Below are 17,758 nucleotides of genomic sequence, written 5' to 3' on the forward strand. Positions count from 1 at the left end.
TCATAAACTTAGTACCTGATAGTATTTTGCTTGTCTATGTTTGTTTGTAGATAGATGGCTCGTGCTGTTGTTCCGTTGAATTTTAATGCGTTCCTTGAGAAGCAAAGTTGAAAGATGATGGTAGCAATTACACGGATTGGGTCCGTAACCTGAGGATTATCCTCATTGCTGCACAGAAAAGTTACGTCCTGGAAGCACCGCTGGGTGCCAGGCCTGCTGCTAATGCAACTGACGACGTTAAGAACGTCTGGCAGAGCAAAGCTAATGACTACTCGATAGTTCAGTGTGCCATGCTTTACGGCTTAGAACCGGGTCTTCAACGACGTTTTGAACATCATGGAGCATGTGAGATGTTCCAGGAGTTGAAGTTAATATTTCAAGCAAATGCCCGGATTGAGAAATATGAAGTCTCCAATAAGTTCTACAGCTGCAAGATGGAGGAGAATAGTTCTGTCAGTGAACACATACTCAAAATGTCTGGGTATAATAATCACTTGATCCAACTGGGAGTTAATCTTCCTGATGATAGTGTCATTGACAGAATTCTCCAATCACTGCCACCAAGCTACAAGAGCTTCATGATGAACTATAATATGCAAGGATGAACAAGACTATTCCCGATTTCTTCGCAATGCTAAAAAGCCGCGGAGGTAGAAATCAAGAAGGAGCATCAAGTTTTGATGGTTAACAAAACCACCAGTTTCAAGAAGAAGGGCAAAGGGAAGAAGAAGGGGAACTTCAAAAAGAACGGCAAGCAAGTTGCTGCTCAAGAGAAGAAACCCAAGTCTGGACCTAAGCCTGGAACTGAGTGCTTCTACTGCAAGCAGACTGGACACTGGAAGCGGAACTGCCCCAAGTATTTGGCGGATAAGAAGGATGGCAAAGTGAACAAAGGTATATGTGATATACATGTTATTGATGTGTACCTTACTAATGCTCGTAGTAGCACCTGGGTATTTGATACTGGTTCTATTGCTAATATTTGCAACTTGAAACAGGGACTACGGATTAAGCGAAGATTGGTTAAGGACGAGGTGACGATGCGCGTGGGAAATGGTTCCAAAGTCGATGTGATCGTGGTCGGCATGCTACCTCTACATCTACCATCGGGATTAGTATTAGACCTAAATAATTGTTATTTGGTGCCAGCGTTGAGCATGAACATTATATCTGGATCTTGTTTGATGTGAGACGGTTATTCATTTGAATCAGAGAATAATGGTTGTTCTATTTATATGAGTAATATCTTTTAAGGTCATACACCCTTGAAGAATGGTCTATTTTTATTGAATCTCGATAGTAGTGATACACATATTCATAGTGTTGAAACCAAAAGATGCAGAGTTGATAACGATAGTGCAACTTATTTGTGGCACTGCCGTTTAGGTCATATCGGTGTAAAGCGCATGAAGAAACTCCATACTGATGGGCTTTTGGAATCACTTGATTATGAATCACTTGGTACTTGCAAACCGTGCCTTATGGGCAAGATGACTAAAACACCGTTCTCCGGAACTATGGAGCGAGCAACTGATTTGTTGGAAATCATACATACTGATGTTTGTGGTCCAATGAATGTTGAGGCTCGCGGCGGGTATCATTATTTTCTCACCTTCACAGATGATTTAAGCAGATATGGGTATATCTACTTAATGAAACACAAGTCTGAAACATTTGAAAAGTTCAAAGAATTTCAGAATGAAGTGGAAAATCATCGTAACAAGAAAATAAAGTTTCTACGATCTGATCGTGGAGGAGAATATTTGAGTTACGAGTTTGGTCTACACATGAAACAATGCGGAATAGTTTCGCAACTCACGCCACCCGGAACACCACAACGAAATGGTGTGTCCGAACGTCGTAATCGTACTTTACTAGATATGGTGCGATCTATGATGTCTCTTACTGATTCACCGCTATCGTTTTGGGGTTATGCTTTAGAGACGGCCGCATTCACGTTAAATAGGGCACCATCAAAATCCGTTGAGACGACGCCTTATGAACTGTGGTTTGGCAAGAAACCAAAGTTGTCGTTTCTTAAAGTTTGGGGCTGCGATGCTTATGTGAAGAAACTTCAACCAGATAAGCTCGAACCCAAATTGGAGAAATGTGTCTTCATAGGATACCCAAAAGAGACTATTGGGTACACCTTCTATCACAGATCTGAGGGCAAGATTTTCGTTGCTAAAATCGGATCCTTTCTAGAGAAGGAGTTTCTCTCGAAAGCAGTGAGTGGGAGGAAAGTAGAACTTGATGAGATAACTATATCTACTCCCTTATTGGAAAGTAGTTCATCACAAGAACCGGTTCCTGTGACAACTACACCAATCAGTGAGGAAGCTAATGATATTGATCATGAAACTTCAGATCAAGTTTCTACTGAACCTCGTAGGTCTACCAAAGTAAGATCCGTACTAGAGTGGTACGGTAATCCTATTCTGCAAGTCATGTTACTTGACCATGATGAACCTACGAACTATGAGGAAGCGATGATGAGCCCAGATTCCGCAAAATGGCTAGAGGCCATGAAATTTGAGATGGGATCCATGTATGAAAACAAAGTATGGACTTTGGTTGACTTGCCCGATGATCGGCAAGCTATTGAGAATAAATGGATCTTTAAGAAGAAGACTAACGTTGATGGTAATGTAACTGTCTATAAAGCTCGACTTGTTGCGAAAGGTTTTCGACAAGTTCAAGGAGTTGACTACGATGAGGTTTTCTCACCCGTAGCGATGCTTAAGTCTGTCCGAATCATGTTAGCTATTGCTGCATTTCATGATTATGAAATTTGGCAAATGGATGTCAAAACTGCATTCTTGAATGGATTTCTGGAAGAAGAGTTGTATATGATGCAGCCAGAAGGTTTTGTTGATCCAAAAGGTGCTAACAAAGTATGCAAGCTCCAGCGATCCATTTATGGACTGCAAGCATCTCGGAGTTGGCATAAACGTTTTGATAGTGTGATCAAAGCATATGGTTTTATACAGAGTTTTGGAGAAGTCTGTATTTACAAGAAAGTGAGTGGGAGCTCTGTAACATTTCTGATATTATATGTAGATGACATATTATTAATTGGAAATGATATAGAATTTCTGGATAGCATAAAGGGATACTTGAATAAAAGTTTTTCAATGAAAGACCTCGGTGAAGCTGCTTACATATTGGGCATCAAGATCTATAGAGATAGATCAAGACACTTAATAGGACTTTCACAAAGCCCATACCTTGACAAAATTTTGAAAAAGTTCAAAATGGATCAGGCAAAGAAAGGGTTCTTGCCGGTGCTACAAGGTGTGAAGTTGAGTCAAACTCAATGCCCGACCATAGCAGAAGATAGAGAGAAAATGAAAGATGTTCCCTATGCTTCAGCCATAGGCTCTATCATGTATGCAATGCTGTGTACCAGACCTGACGTATACTTAGCAATAAGCTTGGCAGGAAGGTACCAAAGTAATCTAGGAGTGGATCACTGGACAGCGGTCAAGAACATCCTGAAATACCTGAAAAGGACTAAGGATATGTTTCTCGTATATGGAGGTGACAAAGAGCTAGTCGTAAATGATTACGTCGATGCAAGCTTTGACACTGATCCGGACGATTCTAAATCGCAAACCGGATACGTGTTTTTATTAAACGGTGGAGCTATAACTTGGTGCAGTTCTAAACAAAGCGTCGTGGCGGAATCTACATGTGAAGCGGAGTACATAGCTGCTTATGAAGCAGCAAATGAAGGAGTCTGGATGAAGGAGTTCATTTCCGATCTAGGTGTCATACCTAGTGCATCGGGACCAATGAAGATCTTCTGTGACAATACTGGTGCAATTGCCTTGGCAAAGGAATCCAGATTTCACAAGAGGACCAAGCACATCAAGAGACGCTTCAATTCCATTCGGGACCAAGTCCAAGTGGGAGACATAGAGATTTGCAAGATACATACGGATCTGAATGTTGCAGACCCGTTGACTAAGCCTCTCTCACGAGCAAAACATGATCAGCACCAAGACTCCATGGGTGTTAGAATCATTACTATGTAATCTAGATTATTGACTCTAGTGCAAGTGGGAGACTGAAGGAAATATGCCCTAGAGGCAATAATAAAGTTATTATTTATTTCCTCATATCATGATAAATGTTTATTATTCATGCTAGAATTGTATTAATCGGAAACATGATACATGTGTGAATACATAGACAAACATATAGTCACTAGTATGCCTCTACTTGACTAGCTCATTAATCAAAGATGGTTATGTTTCCTAACCATAGACATGTGTTATCATTAGGAGAATGATGTGATTGACATGACCCATTCCGTTAGCCTAGCACTTGATCGTTTAGTATATTGCTATTGCTTTCTTCATGACTTATACATGTTCCTGTAACTATGAGAATTATGCAACTCCCGTTTACCGGAGGAACACTTTGGCTACTACCAAACGTCACAACGTAACTGGGTGATTATAAAGGAGTACTACAGGTGTCTCCGAAGGTACATGTTGAGTTGGCGTATTTCGAGATTAGGTTTTGTCACTCCGATTGTCGGAGAGGTATCTCTGGGCCCTCTCGGTAATGCACATCACTATAAGCCTTGCAAGCAATGTGACCAATGAGTTGGTTACGCGATGATGCATTACGTAACGAGTAAAGAGACTTGCCGGTAACGAGATTGAACTAGGTATTGGATACCGACGATCAAATCTCGAGCAAGTAACATACCGATGACAAAGGGAACAACGTATGTTGTTATGCGGTTTGACCGATAAAGATCTTCGTAGAATATGTAGGAACCAATATGGGCATCCAGGTTCCGCTATTGGTTATTGACCGAGAATAGTTCTAGGTCATGTCTACATAGTTCTCGAACCCGTAGGGTCCGCACGCTTAACGTTACGATGACAGTTTTATTATGAGTTTATAAGTTTTGATGAACCGAAGTTTGTTCGGAGTCCCGGATGTGATCACAGACATGACGAGGAGTCTCGAAATGGTCGAGACATAAAGATCAATATATTGGAAGCCTATATTTGGACATCGGAATCGTTCCGGGTGAAATCGGCATTTTACCGGAGTACCGGGAGGTTACCGGAACCCCCCGGGGGGGTTATTGGGCCTACATGGGCCTCGAGGGAGAAGAGGGAAGGAGGGAGGAGGGGGCCGCGCGCCCCTCCCCTTCCTAGTCCGAATAGGACAAGGGAAGGGGGGCGGCGCACCCCCTTTCCTTCCCCTCTTCCTCCTCCTTCCCTCCTTCTCCTACTCCAACTAGGAAAGAAGGGAGTGGGAGTAGGACTCCCCCCTTGGCGCGCCCTCCTTGGCCGGCCGCCTCCTCCCCCCTGGTTCCTTTATATACGGGGGCAGGGGGCACCCATAGACACACAAGTTGATCTACGGATCGTTCCTTAGCCGTGTGCGCTGCCCCCCTCCACCATATTCCACCTCGGTCGTATCGTCGTGGAGTTTAGGCGATGCCCTGCGCCGGTAGAACATCATCATCGTCACCACGCCGTCGTGCTGACGGAACTTATCTCCGGAGCTTTGCTGGATCGGAGCCTAGAGATCGTCATCGAGCTGAACGTGTGCTGAACTCGGAGGTGCCGTACGTTCGGTGCTTGGACCGGTCGGATCGTGAAGATGTACGACTACATCAACCGCGTTGTGCTAACGCTTCCGCTTACGGTCTACGAGGGTACGTGGACGAACACTCTCCCCTCTCGTTGCTATGCCATCACCATGCTCTTGCGTGTGCGTAGGAATTTTTTTGAAATTACTACGTTCCCCAACAATAACAATTAACTATAAGTATGTGCTACTTTATTAATACATGGCCCACCTTTCACTCTCACATAGTGCCTAGGAGCACGTGCTACAGCTGGCTCTTGCATGCATGAGAGCCCGCTTACATTCTCTCTCATATCCTCTCTCCTCTAACTAAGCATAGAAATATAATTTTACTCCTTATAGCCTGCTAACTGTACCTTATTGTACTTGCTCTCATCTGTTCATGGGGCTATTAAATTGACATATTTTCGATTGTCACGTGCCTTCAATGCATAATATTTTGGGCTATTTTAGGTTGAAATTTTGGCATAATATATTCATTTCTATCAACGTAAGGATAAAATTCAAATTCGGATAAAAATTGGCAATAAGAAAATAATTTGTCAATTAAAAAGAGAGCATGTTGGATGTCCGTAAGATAATTAGAGAAGTTGGTGATAGTACCACAAAAACTTATGTGGTTTGCTTTCCTATATATTCAATAAAGTGATAGTAGATTTTTACCGTACATGGATAGTTGGAGTACCATCACCTCCACTTTATACTTTGACTACATTGTTGATCTATGCGGATGTAGTTGGAAAGGATTGCGCTCAATCACCCTTGGTTCTTCTCCTTTTGTACCGCACCAGTTGGAGGTGAGTTTCTACTTTCTTCTTTTCCAATAATTATCAAGAATTCAAATCCCCTATTTATATAATTTTTTTAGAATAAATGGCTTTTTCAATTCATCTGCCATTGTGTTAGCCTATTTCACCTATGGTCTCACATGTAACCTGAACATCTAGAGCGTAATTAGATTTGTTATTTCTGCATTTTGTTTTTGCTGATTTATTAAGGGCACATGGAAAATATTGAAATATGTAGGTCGATAATATAAAAAGGTCTATCTAAAAACCATGTCATCTTTATGTCAAATCATCTCCCTTCGCCATTCTTGGCTTGGATTTGATTAGTCACCTGATCATTGTCCTTAATCAATTCAATTATGAGTTTATGACACAAGTAATTTTGGATCCTCCTACTTCTTTTACGTTAGAATAATTTTAAAAGTGCTTTCATCTTTTCTTTCTTTTTTAAAATCGGCCTCATGGCGCTTTATTACGATGTCAACCGAGTTACATCATGGAATACATAAGGCTAGAGAAAATCGGGTGGGTCCCATCCCAACTAAATTAAGTATGATACTCGTAAGAATATTTTGCTAAATGATGCGCCACTTGATTTGCTTCTCTCAAGCAGTGATGAAACGAAATACCATTAATCATATATGCGCCATTATGCGTAAGGGCCCAACACCTCCAACTCGCTTATGCATGCACTAATAACTTCCAAAGAGTCCGATTCTATAGCCAAATTCGTGCATTCCAAGTGCTCAATGAGATCAATACCTTTCTGAACCGCTAGGGCCTCAGCAGACGCCACATTGAGGACATCAGATAAAGGAGCTGCAGCACCTGCAATCGTTTCACCAATACTGTTACGGAGGGCAACCCCTACAGCTCCAGTCCCATCATCGTGTAAAGCAACATCTAACAGTTCCCCCCTTTACGAATTCATGTCTTTGCCACCAAATATACCAACAAAGCGACAGCAATTGACTCATGCAAACCGAGCATTCCAAGAAACTGAGCCTTCCCACTAGAGCTGCATAAGGCACCTTCCAACACTACCAATCCCGATCTGTCCGCACATGTAAAATTGCTTCCACACATGTAAAATTGCTTCCATATTTACAACATGTAATAATAACAATATCTTCTAAGGACAAAGCATTATTTTATATTTAAATGTAAAATACATACATAGTAATCGATACAAACATAAACCAAGAAAAAACTTGAACCACCATGCCTCTTATTTAGTTACTTTAGGGAGCCTCCTCTTTACTCACCGTGGCTCTTCCGATGCAAGGAAACCATGCCAGCCACTACCGCAAGAGCACGATCCTGCGGCCCACCCGGCGCCGAAGCAATCTCGGCCTCATCCCGGAGGTGACCGGCCTTTTTCCGCGCCGCGGCGCCCTTCTCCCCTTCCATAAGCTCTCTGACCAGCGCCGCCACCTCCTCCCGCGGGACAACCGCTCCTTCCTTACCGAGGGGAGGCCTCTCCCACAACGCCAAGCCCACCCGATTCGACGACAGCATCACCGCGTTCATCCTCTGCTCGGCGTACAGCGGCCACGCCAACAACGGCACGCCCGCCGCCATGCTCTCCAGCGTGGAGTTCCATCCGCCATGAGACATGAACCCTCCCACGGCGACATGGTTAAGGATCTCCACCTGCGGCGCCCACAGTGGCACAAGGAGCCCTGTACGGTTCATCCTCTTGATGAACCCGTCGGGCAGATAGCTCAGCGGGTCGGCATCGGTAGTGGCAGTGCCGAGGTAGGCTGCGCTGCTGTCCTTGTCGTTGGGGTGGTGCACCACCCAGAGGAACCTCTGCCCGCTCGCCTCCAGCCCAGCCGCCAGCTCGGCCGTCTGCGCCGTGGACAGCGTGCCGCCGCTGCCGAAGGACACGTACAAGACCGAGCCGTCTGGCTGGTTGTCCAGCCACCGTAAGCAGCTGTGCTTGACCTTGTCGGTGTCGGGGCACCGCCGCCGGGTGAATGGACCCACAGCGTACGCCGGTGGGTACACGCCCTTGTCAGAAAGCTCTTTGTAGGCCACCAGCGTCTCGTGCTCCAACGCGTCCATGGTGTTGACGATGAAGCCTTCCGCGAGGAGGTAGTTGAGCCGCAGGTCGATCATGAGCTCATACACCGGATCGGAGCGGTTCTGGACGGGTTCGACGAGATCGGTACCGTGCAGCGGGTGAATAGCTCCCATGCGACGTTGTTGGTGTGAACTGTCTCTCATGCGACGTAGTTGGTTGTAATCGCTCTCATGCGACATCTTCGTTGGAAAAAATAGCTCCCATGCGACACTGCTGCCTAATCCAAAGACACATGTTTAAAACTCGAATCAGGTGAGTGGGACCCACAGCATGGGACCCACTAACTTATCCAACTCAGCATTGGTCAGGTGAGCGGGACCCACAGCGTGGGACCCACTAACTTATCCAGGTCAGCATTGGTACAAGAGGACACCGAGTCGTGCCCCGAGCCGTGCAGCACCCGAGCCCATCCTCCCCCCTCCCCCTCCCCGACCGTTGTTGTTCTTTTTCTCCGGCGACGACGCGCAGCAACGCCGTTCCGGGCCGCGACCTAGCAATGTCGAGCTCCGCTTCAGCCTCCCGCCGCTCATGGCCGCGCTATGGCGCAGTGCCCATGACAAGATGCCCTGCATGCCCACGTATCGCACCCCTGAAGCGGCTAGTCACAACGACCGACAAGAATGGCAACCTTGGGCGGGAATTCGTGAAATGCGAGAGCAAACCAGAGCAGGGAAAGGTGAGATTTTACTTCTCAATATGCCAATTTTGGTTTTTGTCTCCCAATTTCATATTTGCCCATTTTTCCCCATCGGATTTGGGATTTAGGGTTCATCTTTCCGATTTCAGAAATTGAAGCAATGCACCCATTTTGAGTGGCTAGATGAGTACATAGAGCGGATTCAACTGGAGGATGCATCAGGGGAGCTCGATTTACTGTTGGAGGCGGAGAAGTTGGGCAAGTTTGGATCGGGCGCATCTGGATCCGGGGCCCCTGGATCTGGCAATTCCATCGGGGGCGCCCGCCCTTCCATTGGTGCTACTGTGGGGGATGCAGGAGTGACGGCAGAGCTGAAGAAGCTGAACAAGCAGATGAAGAAACTCATCAAATTGCAGAAGCAGGGCAATTTGATGGGGCTCATGGCCGCACTTTTTTATGTTTGTGTAATTGGTCTCGCATTTGTTTATGTGATGATAATTAGTCGTAAGTGAATAGATTGGGCATCATTTGTAATCGGGATGATATGTACATTTGAATAAAAGTGTTGCGCTGTATGAATTCAGCATGTCCTCTCCACTCTGTTTCGGCCCCGTTTTTTATTTCTTCAGTTCGTCATCAGTTTCAGTTTCAGTGGTAGAGGGAGAAAAGGAAAAAAAAGTTCGTCCACAGTTGCCCGAAAAGGCCAGGCCCATATAGAAGTTAGGCAGGGCCGAATAGAACATATCCAGGCCCATTGATAAAAGGAGTGCAAAAAAAGTGCACACGGTCATTGACATCGATATATCTTTTCGGCTTTAGATCATTTCACAAATTTTAAGTTTCCTGCAGTCACCTTTTTTGAGATAACTCATCTGATAATTATTTGAGATATTTTTATGCATAAGCTATTTGAGATAATTATTTGAGCAGTCTTTGTGAACCAAAAAAGTTGCAATTGTTTGGTTCTAGTTTATTTCAACCAAGCACCATTTCTTAATATATTTTTTTACTTGTGCTATGGTGTTTTCAAAGTTTTTACTCGTGTGTTTCAACCGAAAAAGGTTGTGCCCAAAAAAGAAGACATCTAGTGTGCCCCTAGTAGCATCTCCTTACAACATAGAGGGGCATCCCCTTACAACCAAGGGCGGATCCATACTTGGTCATGGGTGTACACCCAAATCTTTTGGCTAGACATTTTTATATATGGTGTATACTTTAATACATTCAGTGCCCAAATGACCTTTCTCGCTAATGCCATGTTTGGCAGCAAAAAATGACATAGCAAGCATGCTTTAAACATCAAACAACACTTGCGCATGTCATCAGCACCAGATAATTAGCATTTTTCTTGCCCATTGTCTTCAAATGCATTGTATACCAACTGTATGATTATGTAGTACAGTACATAATCTTTATTATCAATTTCTTGGTAACGTACATTTTAGATACCAGATCAATTGTTTTTAGTACACATGGCCACATAAATAAAATGCAATGGAGAAACTTTAGGACCGAAAAAACATATAGATAGATAGTGGGGCATCGGGTACCCTAGTAGCATAGAGGGGCATCCCCCCACTACATATAGTTCATAAAACATGAAAGTAAAATAATTAAAACTAGATATATAAAAGACACGGGCACACACGCCTCAACCAACACAAACACAAACTAGAGCCCCAAACTAGATAGATAGAAGACTCGCCCCTTGAACAACTCCTTGGCCCCTCCTCCTTGCCACTCCTTGGCCCCTCCTCCTTGGGCCCCTCACTCGTCATCCTCCGGCATCTGGTAGGGGAGGGTGTGCATGCCGTTGGGGTGAGGGAAGATGTGGTGGAAGTTGGTGAAGATGTTGTAGGTCGTGAACGCGATAAACTCGCATCCACACCAGAACACCTGGCCGAGGAGGTGGTGAGCGTCGTAGGGGTTGGTGAAGGTGACGTGGAGGCCGATGACGAGGCCGTTGGCGTTGCCATCGTACTGCTCGTGGAGGTGGAACATGGGCGGAGTGCCCGGAGGGAGGTGGCGGTAGCCGGCTTGGAGGAAGAAGCGAGCGAACTCTCTAGGGCCCCTCCACCTAGAGATGGCCCACACCCTCAGGCTATTCTCGACGACGACTCCGGCCGGGTACTGCCTCTCCGGCACGGTGGGAGGGCGACGGTAGGTAGGGCCGTTGAACTGCATGGTGGCTCGAGTGGGATTTGGCTCGAAAAGAAGAAGGGGAGGAGGCTTGAGAGATGAGTGTGAGAGGATGAGGAAATGGTGCCCTTTTATAGCCGCGTTGCAGCTGTGGTCAATGTGTACACGGTGCCTTCTGGATCGTTTTCTCTTCTCCGTTCGCACTGGCATAAGTAATTGCGGGCATTAATTCAAAAAACGGCGGCCAGAGCATCCAAAGAGGCACGGGCAGCACAGGCGAGTTGCATCGTTTCGTGCACTTGCATCGGCGGTGACGCCGCGTGGGAAACAGGCTCGTTCATCCGCGCGTGACACTGAAAAAGGAGCTGCACCACCGACGCGTCCGTCTCGTTCAAACATGCATTTGTTCAAATAGCTTAGATGCGACGTACCTATACGCTGCGCCCCTGCCGTGCTTTACTGCGTCGATGCGTGCATGCAATGGCGGGCTAGGTGTTCACGAGCAAAGAATAGCTAGGCTGCGACGTTGCATGGCATGCATGGGACAGGGATGGCCCACATGTCATTGACCCTCTCGCATGCAGCCCATCCCCCTCTCGACGGCTGTGCGCACGCACGCCAGGCTCTGCCGGGCCCGATCCGCTCGGCCCAACGGTCACTTAGATGATCCCCCGCTCAACGTTATCTGTTCGTCAGAGAGAAAAAACGGTGGCCAATCAGATTGGAGCCCACGGATCGCCCCCACGGAATCCTTCTAGAAGGCCTATCCGACGGCCGCAGTTTGGCGTTAGGGTTAGATCGACGGTGGACGTTTGGCGCTAGGGTTACATGGGGTTTGGAGGCAGTCAATGGGGTTTTGAAAGGTTTGACCGAACATTCAAATGTGTATAACTAATTCAAAAAAAATCTAAAAAATGAAAAACCTGCGCATATAGCCTTTTTATGTTACATAGTTATGATATAAAATGATAAACTTGATCTAATGATCTTTGCTTGAAAAAACCTTCACAAATTGGACTATCTCGACTGAGGTTGCATGGAGTTCACAGGAGTGAGAAGAGGGTTTGAGGTTTTGAAAATGCAAAAAAATCAAAAACATCACCTTAGCTTCATTTTAGAGTGACTAAGGAGGATCTGAAGTTATTTTTGCATTTAAAATTTTTAAACTTGTTTTATTGCTAACTTTGTATTAAAGGGTGTTTTTTCAAAAATAAATTAAATAATATGAATACTTATTCAAAAAAAGGTGAGACTTCGTATTGATCCTATATAGGTATAATATAAGCTAAGAAAATCTTTTTTGGGTGATTTTGAGAAGGTCGAAAAAAACTTGCTTAGAAATGGGGCCGTTTTCCCTTACTTTGGAGCCTGTTTGGTCAACATTGTCCGTCACTATGAGTTGGAATTCACAAAAAGGGTTGGATTTATGAACTAAAGTGCATAGTAGTACATAAAACGATGCAACATCACAGAACAAACAAATGAACTCAAAAAATATTGAAGATAGGTTCAAATTTGAATATCGGTTCAAATTTGAATTTTATTTCAAGTCAAATCAACATCATAGCACATAAGTTATCACATGAAAGAACATAAGTTTTCACATCAAATGACAACAAACTTAAGTTTTCACATCAAATTTGAATGTTTTCGACTCTATTTCTTCTGCTTGTTTCTACCACTCGATTTCTTCTGCTTTTTTCCACCGTTTGGTTCCACGGCGCATAGTTTGTTGATGCTGATGCTCTTGCTTTTTGGCCCCCTCAACTTTTGCACCTGACCATGTCTCACTTCTTCAGTTTGCACTTCTGCAGATTGAGTAGATGGCACACATTGTTCAACTACTTCAGTTTGCAACTCAACACTTGGCAGCACAACCTCCAAACATGGCAACACAGTTGTCAAAGCAGATTCGAATGGCAGCACAACAGTTGCTTCATCTGCAACAGTTTCAGATTGCCCTAGCGTCTGCAAAACAGATTCAGTATGCATCACATCGTCCAAAACACAAACACTTAGCTCATGTTCAGCAGTAACAGTTTCAGTTAGCTCCATATCTTTGTCACCAAACATTATCTGCTTAGTGCTCTTCCTTCTATAGCCACTGAGTCTTGCTTTTTTCACTGGCCAGCATTGTTCAACAACAAGCGGTGGGGCTTTTTCTGCACGCTTCCTCCTAAAAAATAAAGCATTTGACTTGGTTAGATACTAGAACAAGTAGCAAAATCAAAAACTTGCAAAAACAGTAACATAAACATACTTTGGCCTCTGAGGAGTGTAGATGCACTTGGATGAACCAATTCTGTGCCCAAGTACCTCACACAACTTGCACCTATTTTTTTTACCTTTTTGAGCCCTTTTGGGCTTATCATTCTTTTCCTTTTCCTTTTCCCCCTTCTTACTACAACCACCTTTCTCAAACCAAGCTTTGAATCTGCTCTGTTTAGGCCTCCCAGCCTTTCTTCTAGTGACAGGGGGACACAAGGTAAATTCTATTTCCACCTCAGGCCACTGAGATTGTTCAGTCAGTGCAGGAATTGGACTTGCATATGCAGTTTTGAATTTTTGTACTGAATAATACTCATGCAAATATGGGTGCATATTTAACCTGGGTTTAGATGCCAAAAAAAGTATGGAATGCTCACATGGTTTTCCAGTGTGTTGCCACTCTTGGCAAGTGCACTCATGCAACTCAGTATTTACCACATGCCTCTTGCCACTCTTTGTATCTCTAACTTCAGCACCCCACAAGGAAGATTTCTCAACAGATAGATGTGAAAGATTTCTACTCCTGTTGACCACCTGTTGTACCACTGCTGGAAGCTTGTCCCCTTCCAAAATATTAGCAATTTTTCCTCTCAACTCCCACAAACGCATGATCATGATTCTTATTTGGTCCACCATGTCATGCACAGGCAAGTCTTTCAAATGCTTCACTTTGTTGTTAAAACTTTCTGCCAAGTTGTTATTGATATGATCACATTTTATGGCAGTATTAAAACCTGATCTATACCACAACAGAGAATGGTGGGTGTTCAACCATGAAGCAAATTCATTATCACTACATGATGCCAATATCTTACCAAGGTGATAGGAATGTGTCTGTCTGGTGTAGGATCTTGCTGCTGGCCACATGCGCCCAAATTCATCTCCTCTGAATTTTTTTATCAGATTCATCCACATATGTCCAAAGCACTCCCTCTGCTCAGCATGGGGGAAAACACTTTTTACTGCATTTTCCAACCCTTTACATGCATCTGTGTGGATGGCCAAAGGAGAAACTGGCCCTATGCATCTTTTCAGTTGCGTCATGAACCATATCCATGATGCCTCTGTCTCTGATTGAAACATTCCTATTGCAATTGGGAACATCCAGTTGTGTCCATCTAGAGCATTGCATGCAGCCAACTGACCATTCCACTTTCCAGTCAAAAAAGATGAGTCTATGCTCAAATATGGACGACAACCTGCTTTGAATCCATCTATGCAAGGCTTCAAACACATAAAAAACTTGCTGAATAAAACCTTGCCATCCTCTGTTACCTCTGTATCTATCTCCACTACACTCCCAGGTGACCTCTTCTCCACCTCTGCTTTAAAACTATACAACATCCTAAATGTATTTGCCCAGTCACCATACAATGATTTCATGGCCCTTTGTTTTGCTTTCCACACTGTGGTATATTGCAGCTGGATGGGGTACAACTTCTCCAAGTCAACTTTAAGCCTCTTTGCAGTAGTGTTTGGAGTCTTGGCTAAAATAGGAGTAATCTTCTCTGTAACCCAAAGCTGTGATGCCATCTTTGAAACTCTCTGTGAAGTGGTCATACATGTATGCTGGTGTGGTATTTGATTTACCCTTACTGTACTTCCATCAGGTTGTAGTCTGGCAGACAAGTACCATTTGCAAGGATTGCCACCACCATCATAACCTTTGCACCGAGCATAAAATTTCTTTCGATCAGTCCACATAGTCTTGGCATCAAACTCTTTTTTCACTGCATAGGTCCTGAAAGACATCCTAAACTCCTTCATGCTTGGCCACAACTTTCCCACCTCAATAACTGGGTTCTCTTTGTCATACAAACAAACCAGCTCATTATCATCTGCATCATCCACATCATCTGCAGCCTCTCTCATCAGGTGTTCTTCATCCTCATTTGCATTTCTAGGGCCTGTGTTACCTTCAGCTGGCAAAGAACTGTCATCCTTCTCCTTATCTTTGTCATCAACTTGAATGCCAAACATTTCGGCCATATCAATGTCAGATATTGGTGTAATGACCAAATCTGTTTTTTCATTCAACTCTACTACATTCCAGTCAACAACAATCTTCCTAGCACCATGGGTTCCCTCCTCTCCATCTGCATCAATCCCAGTATCTTCAGCTACTATAGTCGGTTCAGTCAACAATGCCAACATCTTCTTTTGTGAAACCCACTCATCATCTTCCATCTGTGCAGCCATCTTTGATGGCATATAACCAACTCTGGAATGAGTTTGCAGATCAATTAGCTCTGCATAAAATGTTACTTGTTTGCTTGCCCATCCTCCTTGCTGATCAATTTCAGCAACCATGGATTCTCCATCTTCAATTCTCACATATTCACCATTATAGTTATCGAAACGTTGCAGAGATACCTCTTGTTCTGGACCCCAAACAATACTCTCCCCAATTCTCTCCACCAAATTGCCCACGGCCTTCTCCTTCATGATCTCCAATTCCTGGGGATCAACATCTGCAAAATCGACATCCAACCTCACGGTGGTATCTCTATCAATGTCTTGGACACTGCCATCACTGAGCTTGGCTTTACAGGGAAAAAATTCCACTATAATTGCGAATGTGGTGGCAGAACCTGAACCTCCCCTGTTTTGTCAATGGCAGGCAGCGGCGGCAGTCACTACCAAATCGAGTTCGATTCTAAATCGCCAAGAAAAGAGGGTGCCATTACCGATTTGAAGCACTGTCTCCTCGGGGCAGCCCGTCTCCTCGCTCCATCTCATCTAGCCCTCGCTCCATCTCCTATCCAATCAAGCAACAGGGGCAGCATGAGGCCACAGATTTATTCAAAATTCAGTGGAATGGGAGTAGTGTTTGGAAAATACTCACTCGCAATAGCCGCTGCAGGGATAGGCGCTCCACCACCGGGCCGCGGAGAAGAAACAACCCCCGGATCCAATGGAGCCCGATTCTAAATCGCCAAGAAACAGAGGGCAGCATGAGGCCACAGACCGGGGAGTGGGACTAGGGTTTCGGGCTCACCTCGCAATAGCTCTGCCGCTGCCGAGAAATGCGCTCCACCACCGCGGAGAAGAAACCACTGCCGGAGAAGATGCTTACGGCGGCGCCGCTCGCCCAGTCCAGCACGGGCGAGTCGAGCACGGTCACACAGTCGCCGGTCGAGTCGTGGACGGTTGACTCTTGACTACGTGGCCATAGGTGGACCCCACCAGTCAGAGCACATAACCCCCAGTGTCCTAACCAAATCTCAGCCTAACGGACAGCCAACTAGCCGCGTAAATGGTGTGTCGCATGGGAGCTATTTTTTCCAACGAAGATGTCGCATGCAAGTTATTACAACCAACGACGTCGCATGAGAGACAGTTCACACCAACGACGTCGCATGGGAGCTATTCACCCCCGTGCAGCGGCACGCACCCCGGGAGCATCACGGGCTCCGGGAGGTCGCCACACTCACAGGTGGTGGTCCTGGAGAGCTCCGGCGTGTAGAGCAATGATAACAGAGACATGAGGCTGGAGGTGTAGAAGACGTACCCAGGCACACCCATCTCCTTGCCGACGGCGAGCGCCGCGGGGCAGAGCATGTCGGTCATAAAGGCGGTGATCCCCGCCGGGAGGTCGAGGAGGGAGCGTAGTAGGTCGCGTAGCTGTGGCAGAGCGCGGTTGATGACGGTCAGGATGCGGGTCATCAAGTGCGCGTCGGCAGGGAGGTCGCTGAGGGACACCTCCGGGAGCACGGCGACGGAGACGCCCGGCGGGAGGGAGGCGAGCGGCGAGGAGTGGCCCGGCGAGGACAGGCTGGCGTAAGTGACGATGGTGACGGTGAAGCCGTGCTGGACGGCGAGGCGCTTGGCCAGCTCGGAGACCGGGAGGACGTGGCCCGCGCCGGAGCTCGTGAGGATGACGACGTGCGGCGCCGCTGCCATGATCTGCAAAACGAGCTAGTACGTAAGTGTAGCTAGGTATATGTTCCCGCGTTTATACCACGATTGTACGCTCGCGTCGACCACCACGCGCGGTCGACACGTGCCCCATGGACTACCCGCATATGTGTTCTTGGCTTAATTATCACTAGGGGCTGCCGAGGCGTGCTTGTATTGTTGAAGCGTTTATTGCTCATTTTCACACTTCACACACATTTGTTCTCCAGTAATGCTAACGAACTAACAGTTGATAGCAAAGAACTAGCACAATAAACCACCATCAGTTAGTAAAGCACCACAATGTTTCATCATTGAATAACC

At 45.6% G+C, this 17,758-nt stretch overlaps 1 protein-coding gene and 1 long non-coding RNA gene across 2 annotated transcripts in view; both read right to left on the reverse strand.

Annotated features, from left to right (window-relative positions):
• LOC123158544 (hydroquinone glucosyltransferase-like) overlaps positions 1-17,440 on the reverse strand; it is a 28,431-nt gene extending 10,991 nt beyond the window's left edge. The window contains exons 1-3 of the mRNA XM_044576484.1: positions 16,912-17,440; positions 7,673-8,599; positions 7,170-7,235 (exon numbers count right to left, since the gene is read on the reverse strand). Of these exons, the coding sequence (XP_044432419.1) occupies positions 7,170-7,235; positions 7,673-8,599; positions 16,912-17,440 (1,522 nt within the window). The remainder of the gene's footprint in view (positions 1-7,169; positions 7,236-7,672; positions 8,600-16,911) is intronic.
• LOC123160960 (uncharacterized) lies at positions 16,129-16,820 on the reverse strand. The gene is made up of 3 exons (XR_006480473.1): positions 16,536-16,820; positions 16,383-16,464; positions 16,129-16,295 (listed from the first exon to the last, which is right to left on the reverse strand). It is a non-coding gene; the product is annotated as an uncharacterized lncRNA (long non-coding RNA).
• Positions 17,441-17,758: the final 318 nt, after the last annotated feature.

The sequence above is a fragment of the Triticum aestivum genome, chromosome 7B, assembly GCF_018294505.1.
Source record: "Triticum aestivum cultivar Chinese Spring chromosome 7B, IWGSC CS RefSeq v2.1, whole genome shotgun sequence".
In the NCBI taxonomy this organism is placed as follows: domain Eukaryota; kingdom Viridiplantae; phylum Streptophyta; class Magnoliopsida; order Poales; family Poaceae; genus Triticum; species Triticum aestivum.